Source organism: Apteryx rowi, unplaced genomic scaffold, assembly GCF_003343035.1.
Source record: "Apteryx rowi isolate R43461 unplaced genomic scaffold, aptRow1 scaffold_106, whole genome shotgun sequence".
Classification (NCBI taxonomy): Eukaryota; Metazoa; Chordata; class Aves; order Apterygiformes; family Apterygidae; genus Apteryx; species Apteryx rowi.
In genome coordinates this window covers 19,074-28,633 of record NW_020447264.1, presented here as the reverse complement: position 1 = coordinate 28,633, position 9,560 = coordinate 19,074, and the positions used below count along the sequence as shown (strand labels likewise).

Here is a 9,560-nt window from a genome sequence, read left to right as displayed (position 1 = left end):
GCGCGCCGCCCCGCCCCGCCCTCCCGGCCGGCTCGGGGCCGGAGCGGAGACAAAGGCGCCGCGCCCCCCCCCCACCTCCCGCCCCGCCCCGGTTATAACGCGCCCCCTCCCGGTACCGCGCCGGCCCATGGCTCCGGCGGCGGCTCCATGCCCGGGGGGGAGGCGGAGGCGGGCGGGGGGTCAGCCGGCATGGCGGGTGGGCGGCGGGGTGGCAGCGGCGGCGGCTCCGCGGGGGCGGCGGGCGGGGGGGTGTCGGTGAAGATGGCGCTGCGGCGGGCCTACTCCATCAAGGACAAGCTGCAGGCCATCGAGCGGGTGAAGAAGGGCGAGCGGCAGGCGTCGGTGTGCCGCGCCTTCGGGGTGCCGGGCGGCACGCTGCGGGGCTGGCTGAAGGACGAGGCCAAGCTGCGCTGGTTCCTGGAGCAGCTGGGCGGCGAGGTGGGCACCCAGCGCAAGAAGATGCGCCTGGCCAACGAGGAGGAGATCGACCGCGCCGTCTACGCCTGGTTCCTCGCCCTGCGCCAGCACGGCGTGCCCCTCTCCGGGCCCCTCATCCAGGCGCAGGCCGAGGCCTTCGCCCGCCAGATCTACGGGCCCGAGTGCACCTTCAAGGCCAGCCACGGCTGGTTCTGGCGCTGGCAGAAGCGCCACGGCATCTCCAGCCAGCGCATCTACGGCGAGGGCGGCCTCCCCGCCGAGCCCGAGCGGGCCCCCGCCGCCTGCCCCGAGCCGCCACCGCCGCCACCGCCGCTGCCCGACGCCAGTGGCTACGGCGACGAGCAGATCTACAACGCCAACGTCACCGGCCTCTACTGGAAGCTGCTGCCGGGGCAGGCGGCCCGACGCCGGCGGCCGGCCCGMCGCGAGCGCGTCACCGTGCTGCTGGCCGCCAACTTGACGGGCTCCCACAAGCTCAAGCCGCTGGTGGTCGGCGGCCACCGCGATCCGCCCAGCCTCCGGCACCACAACCAGGACAAATTCCCCGCTTGCTATCGCTACAGCCCCGAGGCCAGGCTGGGGTTGGCCCTCCTCCGCGCCTGGTTCTTCGAGGACTTCGTGCCCGGCGTCAAGCGGTACCTGCGCCGCAGCTGCCTGCAGCAGAAGGCCGTGCTGCTGCTCGGCTGCCCCCCGCCGCCCTCCGGGGCCGGCGCCGAGGAGACGCCGCCGCTGCAGACGCCCGACGGCGCCATCCGCGCCCTCTTCCTTTCCAAGGGCCCTGCGGGGAGCAGCACCTCCGCCGGAGGAGGCCGAATCCCGGCCCCGCTGGAGCAAGGGGTGGTGTCCGCCTTCAAGCAGCTCTACAAGCGGGAATTGCTGCGCCTGGCCGTGTCGTGCGCGGCCGGCGGCGCTGGGGCATCCGGCGGCTCCGGCGGGGGAGGCCCCATGGATTTCGTGCGGTCCTTCCTGCTCAAGGACATGCTCTACCTGGCTGGCCTCTCGTGGGACCTCATCCCTCCTGGCTCCATCGAGAAGTGCTGGCTGCTGGGCCTGCGCGCCGCCTTCGAGCCCCAGCCCGGGGAGGAAGAGCAAGGAGACCCGCCGCGCCGGGAGGAAGGGAGCGGGGACAGCAAAGTCTTTAGCGACCTTACCCACCTGGCCGCCCTGGCCTACAAGCGCTTGGCTCCCGAGGAGGTGGCCGACTGGCTGCACTTGGACGACGCGGCCCCAGGCGCGGAGGAGGACGATGGGGACGAGGACGCCGAGGACGATGGCCCCGGTGGCTGCGGGGCGGAGGAAGAGGAGGAGGTGGCCGATGGGGGCGGCGGCGGAGGAGGAGGAGGAGGAGGAGGAGAGGGGGGCGGCGGGGAGGCTGGGGAAGGGGGCGATCCCGTGCTGCCCACGGCCCGGGAAGCTATCCGAGGCCTGGAGACGGCGCTGCGCTGGCTGGAGAGCCAGGATCCCCGGCAAGTGGGGCCGCTCAAGCTGGTGCAGCTCCGCTCCCTCATCAGCATGGCCCAGCGGTTGCGCCGCGGCGGCAGCCCCGATTCCTAGGGCCGGGGCGGCCTGCGACCTCTTGGCTACCCACCGCCTCGCTTGGGGCAAGGGGGGGGGGGGACACCCGGACCCCCGTGGCGCTGGGGACAACCCGACTCCCCCCGGGGGACCAGCAGTGGAGGTGCCAGCTCCCCTCGCCCCTCCGTCACGGGCAGCCTGGGCTCCGGACGCCCCCGATACCCTTAGGATCCCATCGCTAAGGGGAGCGCGAATTTAGGGCTAACGGGGGTTTTTGTGTAACACCCTCCGCGCATTGCGTCTTCGAGGGCCGTTCCTCGCCCTAAGTGTATTTCGGAGGTGCTATTTTTTTTAATCCCCCGAGACTGAGCAGGATGGGTAACGCGGGCCCCGCCGGGATGGGGCGGACGGCCCTCCGCGCTGCCTCGTCCCCCTCCCTCCAACCCTGCGAGGGAGAGAGAGCCGCCCCACTCCGCGTCGCCGCCAGGAGCCAGCAGCGTGGGGCACGGCACGGCCCCGCAGCTGTAAGTAATTCCCCGCATCCCGGAGCGGAGCGGGGAGAAGCAAAAAGGAAAAAAAGCAAATATCCTGCTCCGGAAGGGGCTGGGGATACCCTTCCCGACGCCGAAACCGTCCCCTGTTAAACCGGGGAGGTTTGGGGCTGGTTTCAGACACCTTTTTTTTTCTTTTCTCCATGCACTGGATTGGGATAGGGCCGCTCGGGCCAGGGTTGCGTCGCTGCCCGTAAGCTACAGATCCGCGGAGAGGGTCACCTGCGCCGCTGCCCGCGTCAGCCGCGCGCACGCGCGCAAGGGCGCCCGGACCGCGGCGTCCTGCCGAACGGGCGTCTTCATCCGAGCATCCCTGCGAAGCAGAACGGTCCGGGCGGAGGAGGCGGAGGCGCCCTGCAGGTGCGCATCCCGGTGGGAGGTGCGTCTCGAGCGGGCCAGGAGCGGGAAGGGCTCGCCGAGCTGACTCGAGGCGTCGAATGTGAATTAGCAGCTCTTGCTCTTCGCCGGATTTCAATGAACTGTAGTCTATTTAGCCAAATTATTCAAAGGAGGGGGGAAAAAAATAATAATAATAAAACAAATCGTTAGTGCTGAAGCACCCCATGTCAGCAGGCAGGCGGCTGTTTTTACCTGTCGGGTCTTTGTCTCATAACTTCAGAGTTTACGAAGATTAAACGGATTTTTATTCCCACTTCAGGGGTTGTGTTTTGTGAGCAGCGTGGCCGGGTCCTCTCGGGCGGCCCTTGGGTTTGCTCCATCGTCTTCCCTGACTCTCCTAAACCCGTTTGCATTAGCGAGGCCAGGCAGGCGCCGGAAACGCTGCGGCTGCTCCCGAAAAAAGCCGAACCGTAGCTCGATCTTTGCTTCGGAGCCCAGTTAACAAGGGAAATCCCYGTAGGCTGAGACCAAGAGTAAATTAAACGGACGTGGGTGCTTTATAAACCCCATTTTCTCCTCCATTTGGGTAAACATCTTAAAAGAGCGTCTTTTAAAAGCGGGATTTTACTTTATCGGCAGCAGCTCATAAACGAGGCTGCCAGGGAATTTTTAAGGAGCAGCAGGAAAAAAAAGAAAAAAATGTGCAAAATGTCAGGTTTGGAGCTGCAACAACACTGCCTTTTCCAGCCTTGAAATCCCACAGCAAGCGATGTCAACAGACGCTTCGGACTACTGGTGGAATACGCTTTCGGTGGTTTTTCTTCTTTTTTTTTTTCCCACCCCCTAGACCAACCGTCCTGTAATTCCTGCTGCTCGGTTGCTGCCGGCGTTCAGCGCCAGCGCGCCGCGTGGTCTGACGCGTTGCCTGTTTCTCCCTCAGACGGCTTCGCCTTTCTCGGTGTAACGCGTCGTGAGCTTAACGCTGTCGCGCGTGAATTCAGACGCGCTTCCACCGACCAAATTTAATTATTTAAAAACCCCATTTCTACTTAGTTTTGTAACTCTTTTTTTTTTTTGAACGGAAGYACATTCTGGAGCTCGGTGTGGCTCGCTTTGAGCGTTGGCGTTTGCGAATTAGTCGAATGAGTTGTTAGGTGTTAGATGAAGACTGCCAAGCTCAGCAGAAGGGAAAACGGGCTGAAGGTCTTTGCTTCTGGTACAGCAGATCGGGCTAGGTGCGCGAATGGCGCCTTTTGGCCTTATTTTGAGATACGAAGCATCTTTCTTTAAGGTCGGGGTTAGGATTTAGGACAGTCTGGGTCTAGCAGAAAGTGCTCGGGTTGCTTGGTCGACCACCGTTGAAACGTCAAGGGCCAAGGGAAGAYGAGCCTGCAAAAAGCAAGGGCAAAGATGGCCTTGCTGGGGCGATGCCCGTCCTGCCGCTTGCCAAACTGGGAGGAAACCAGCTCTGCTGGTGAGTGAAAAGTTGCATTTCTGGGTTTGCTGCATGTCTGGCTCTCTGGGATCTGGAAGCAGGGCTGGATCCGGCCCGCGTGGCCGACGGCAGCGCGTGGGAACCGCTCGGAGATGAGAACCTGTGGATGAGGACAGGCTGCATTTGACTGCACTTGTGGAAAAGCAGTGGGAAACGTGGCAAAACCAGGAAGGTGGTAGCAATAATTTAACTGCGGTAAGGCGCGTGCGTGTTTTTATTAATAGAATTTAAGCAGTTTTTGTTAAAACTAGCACTTAGCAAAACGTTAAAGGCTTCTGCCTGGGTTGGGTGATGAYCCGGGAAAGAACGAGCGAAGGAGGGTGCACGGCTTTAGGAAAATGCCTCGGCTTCGGTAGGGTTTGTGCGATTTAAAATTGCTGCAGGAGCATCTGGCTTCATTTGCGCTCTGGGCCCTGCAGTCCCCGAATTGAACAGCTAAGGGAAAACAACGGCTCCTGCAAAGCCCTGCTGTTAGGYCGGGTCTCCTGGTTTTCCAGCGTGTTGCTCGTGTTGCTTTTACTTGATCAAAATCCGGATGGGGGCTAGCGCGTGTCCGGGATAATGTGCCTAAAACCCCTGGGCTTTGGCTCGGATTTGCCGCTTCCCCGAAGGACGAGAGGCAGCCTGAAAATTTGAGGCTGGAAAGCCTTTTAGGAGGGCAGGAAGGCGCGGAGATGCGCAGCGTGCAGAGACCGTGTCCCGCCACAGCGCGGGGGACCTTGCCCTCCTTTCCCGCTTTCCCGGTCCGACTGGGATGAGAGGAGGGAAGAGACTGGCAGGTCCGAGTGCCATCTCCAGCTTTAATGGAGCTACGCTAATTAATTCGGTGCCTTGAGAAGCCGAGATGTCGCTGCCCACGGATGAGGAGCACGCTGGGCTTTGGGCGTCTCGGCGCTACCCGGCAATGCTGCATCGCTGGGGCATCTCCGGCCATTGGATGGACTCCCTCCCATCCCGGGAAAGGGATCCAAGCCGCACGACCCGGAGGCTCAGTGCCTGGCTGTTTCCGCAGCGTTACGTTGCCTGGAAAGAGCATTTCATCTTCAAAGCGTTTTCCAAAGCTTCACTAATTGCATCTGTGCGGGTGCCAGGAGGAAGCGGAGCTTAACGAGGGCTTGCGAAACCRCTCCAGCTCCTCTCCGAATGGTCACGTTTGAGTTTCAGCTCCCTGGACGCGCGGCGCCCTGGGGACAAGAGCGAGCCCGAGCTCCCAGCTGACGCCGCCGCGGCCAGCGAAGCGTCCCCTCCGGCCGCGTCCGCAGCGCCRCTCTCCTCGGCGGCCCGTCGCGTCGCAGCCTTGCAGGAGAGCGACCTGCCTGCAGGGCCCTGCTGCAGCGGYGTTTTTCCTGACGGCCTGCAGGTCTCCACCTCCGTTGGCCTTCCCTGAGAAGACGGATGGGGTTTCACCATCTAGTTCCAATGCTGGAGTCGTAAAGCCGATGAAAAAGCAAAGCAGGGGAGGGGGAGAGAGAGAGAGAAATGCCAGGAAGAACATCTGACTTAACGGGGTTCGTCTAATAACGTTGCTTGAAAAGCCGAGCAACGATGCTTATTTATAGCCCGAGAACCGAGCGCTGCTGCCCACGAAAGTCCTTCTCTGCGCTTGCCTCCCTCTGCACCCAGGGCTGAACGTCAAGCAGGGTGGTGGCGGGGGAAAGGGTGCCCACAGCTCCCCTCTGCCCCCGGCACCTCTGGGCGACGCTGAAGGGAGAAGGACGCGGTTACTGAAGAGCCGAGGGGGCGAGGAGATGCGTCACCACGTCTTCAAGGAAGGTGCGGAGCAGAGGATGCGCGAGCAGATAGGAGAAACGGGAAGGGCCGGTGCTCGGTCCGGCTTCGTGCCACCTTCCAAAGCTGCGTCAGGTCCCCTTCTCACGGTCCCCTYGAGCGGGCCGAGCCCGGCGAGGGACGTTGGCCTCCTCGGGGCRCCCCGTAAAGGCTCCCGGGGAAGCGGCTGAGCCTCAGCGCAGCACCAGCGAGCGGATGGCGCCAACGCAGCTTCGGCTCCGTCCCCGCTGGCCCAGGGTTGCGCGGGGCCCAAACGCCGCTGCCGTCACCTCCCCGTGGAGGTGCTCCCGAAAGAGCCAGGCCTGCAGTCCGCGGTCATGCTGCCCATGGTGTTTATTAGGTGCTGTCCCTGCRGAGGGGGAGCGTACAGCGCGGACGCACGCGTGGACACCTCCAGCCAGGATCTCCTGGAGGAGCCTGGGTGCCTCCAGCCTCCCGCCCTCCCAGAAGTGTTTTCTGGGGGCACCCCGGCACGAGGACAACCCCCGGCAGAGAGAGGGCCAGCTCTGGTCCCCACCGCCCCTCCTGCCCCGTGGGCAGCCAGCCAGGCTGCTAGTCCTTGCCCATGTCGCAGGCCCGGTTGGTGGCAGCCTCCACGGCGCTCATGACGGTGGCCCGCAGCGCGCCCTTCTCCAGCTGGTGCAGCGCGTGGATGGTGGTGCCGCCGGGCGTGCAGACGTCGCCGCGCAGCTTGGCCGGGTGCTCCCCCGTCTCCAGCATCATCTTCGCCGCCCCCTGCGGGAGCGCAGGGCAGGTCGGAGGCAAGCGCGGGCGACGGGGCCCTGCCAAACCGTCCCCTCCACCCGGGGACGGRCCGTGACATCCTCCCATCTCCTACCTCCTTCTGCAGGGCACAAGGCGTCAAAGCCTCTGTCCCRCGAACGTGCCCTTGCAGACTCCTTGCTGCCTCGTCTTTGGTTTCCAGAGGGGAAACTGAGGCAGGGGACATGCAGCCTGGCTCTGCCCCAAACTCCGCTTGGGAAACAGCACAGCCCTCCCCACGATCCCTCTACCAGCGTCCCGCTCCCAGCTGGCCCCGTCACCGGCGAGGCTGCGTCGATGGTTCTGCGCCCCAGGGGAGCCGGTGGCCTTCGGGGCTCCATCGGACGCCAGAAGGTACCGCAAAGCCGAGGGAAGAGCGGGGACGGTGAAGGGATGCCCAGGGCGGAGGGGAGACACAGAGCGGGATGAAGAGGACCCGTTTGGGTGCCCTGGGTCAGGGCAGCGCCGGGAGCCCCCGAGCGAAGGCACCGACTCACCAGCAGCGTCTGGGCCGCGATCCTGCTGGCTAAGGGGCCCGGCATGCCCATCTTCACAGCTCCCTCGGCCAGCGCTTCGGCGAACAGGTACACCTGGGGGGGCCGAACCGCGAGGGAGAGGAGCCTCAGGCGGCGAGCGCAGCCAAGCGGGAACCCCAAGCCAGCCGCGAGCGCCGGGCTCCTGCCAGCGTCCCGGGGGCCTGCCGGAAACCTGGCGCCCGCCGAGCGAGGGGCAGGCGGCGGCTGGGGTTTGGGGAGCAGCGCGCGGGAGCCGGGGCACTTACGTAGGCCACCCCGCTGCCACTGAGGCCCGTGTGGATGTTGATGTAGGACTCGGGCACCTCCTCGCAGAGCCCGCAGGAGGAGAGCAGGCTCTTGAGCAGGGCGGCCTCCTGCTCGCCGGCACCGTCGCCCCGGGAGAACACCATCGCCCCGGCCTGCACCACGCACGGCAGGTTGGGCATGAGCCGCAGCACCTTGGTCCCGGCGGGGAGCAACTGCGGGGAGAGACGGACATCGGAGAGAGACGTCAGTGGGTGCACGCTGCACCCYATGGTGGCGGCCGTGTATCACCCATCAGGGCTGGCGAGGAAGCACGGTGCAGGACTCGAACCACAAGGGACGCAGCCYGGATGGAGACGGAGACGCACATCCCCTGCAGGCAACCCTCAAAACCCCCCTAGAGCAGGAATCGATCAGGAAAAAGGCAAAACATCAAGCTCTGGGGCCACGGGAAAGGGGGAGAGCGCTGACCCGGCACCCAGCCGGCAGGATAGGTGCAGGCCTTGGGGGCAAACCCAGCCCTCAGGGAGACGCGGGGGGGGAAGAGCCAGCCGAGCCGCGCGCTCACCCGCTGCAGGGTCTGGAGGGTGACGCCRGCGGCCAGCGAGACGATGATGTGGTGCGGGCAGACGGCGGGACGGATCTCCTGCAGGACGCCCGGCAGGACGTGGGGCTTGGTGGCCAGGAACACCAGGGTGCTGTCCTGCAGCACCTCCAGGTTGCAGTGCGTCGTCCGGCAGCCGGACTCCTGCCCGCGGCACGGAAACRCGTCAGAGGTGACAGGCCACAGGGGCCGGCCGGGCTTCACTCGCGTTACAACACCCTCGGAAAACAATTTAACCAGCCCTCGGAAGAGGCATCCCCTGCTCGCCCCTTCGTCCCATCCCCACATGCTGGGCACGGCTGCGCACACTGAACACAGGTTGGGGACTTGCTTCAGCCACAAAGCCCCTAAGGCTTTGCCTAAATTTCGGCTGCGCTCCCGCAAGGACGACCCCAACCCTCGTGAGGGGGAAAGGGCACCCCAAAATCGCAGCGTGGGGCACCCCAGCATCCTCCCGCCGGGGAGCAGCGCTGGGTGCTGGTGCCTCCCACCGCTGCAAGCTGCCGAGCAGGGCAGTTTGTCACCCAGGCGCCCACCCAAGCGGCCCCTCCTTGCCTCATCGCGACCCACGGCTGTGGGTCCCAGGAGCAGACTCAGCCGGCCCCACTCACCTGGAAGGCGCCCAGGTTTCTGTCGGAGGGCGCGCTGGCCAGGATGTTGCCGGCTGGCACCTTCCCTTCGAAAATGCAGAGCCCAGAGTGAATAGCTGCCGGGGAGCCCCAGGGGAGCGCGGGTGCCCCCATCCCGGCAGTGCCGCGCTCCTCTCCTCCGACCCCAGTGAGATCAGCCTGGGGGACGTGGAGCAAGGCGAGCCGGGGGCTGGATCCTGCCAGTCCCTGCACTGCTGCTGGCTGTGGGCACCCCACGGGTCAGCACGGGCACCCCAAGGGGATGGCTGCAGATCCCCCTTCCACCCCCAAGCGTCTGGGCTGTCTGCTAGCTTCTGCGTAGGGACAGGGCTGTCGTCGTCCCGCACGCTGCTCTATGGGGAAGGGACAACCCTGGGGGAGAGGCAGGATGGGGCTGTTCCTGTGTCCCCACACCGCTCTATGGGGCAGGAACCCCCCCCCCAGCGGGGACAGGACGGGGCTGCCCCCATGTCCCCACACTGCTCTGCAGAGCGGGGACCTGGGGGTGGGGGGGCAGGACGGGGCTGTCCCCGTGCCCCCACGCTGCTCTGTGGGGCAGGGACACGGGGGTGGGGGGGCAGGACGGGGCTGTCCCCGTGCCCCACACAGCTCTATAGGGCAGAGACCTGGGGGGAGGAGCAGGCTGGGGCTGTCCCCCTG

The 9,560-nt window shown here is 65.2% G+C and overlaps 2 protein-coding genes across 2 annotated transcripts; one reads left to right on the top strand and one right to left on the bottom strand.

The window, feature by feature from the left end:
- The first annotated feature begins 248 nt into the window (after nt 1–248).
- On the top strand, nt 249–2,265 carry TIGD5 (tigger transposable element derived 5). Its single transcript, XM_026069665.1, has one exon. The coding sequence runs from the start codon at nt 262–264 to the stop codon at nt 1,990–1,992; it is 1,731 nt and encodes a 576-aa protein (XP_025925450.1). The 5' UTR covers nt 249–261; the 3' UTR covers nt 1,993–2,265.
- A 4,176-nt stretch (nt 2,266–6,441) lies between these two features.
- Nucleotides 6,442–9,014, bottom strand: PYCR3 (pyrroline-5-carboxylate reductase 3). The gene is made up of 5 exons (XM_026069627.1): nt 8,883–9,014; nt 8,236–8,415; nt 7,670–7,882; nt 7,386–7,478; nt 6,442–6,861 (listed from the first exon to the last, which is right to left on the bottom strand). Exons 1-5 carry the CDS (start codon nt 9,012–9,014, stop codon nt 6,679–6,681), a joined length of 801 nt encoding a protein of 266 aa, XP_025925412.1. The 3' UTR covers nt 6,442–6,678.
- Nucleotides 9,015–9,560: the final 546 nt, after the last annotated feature.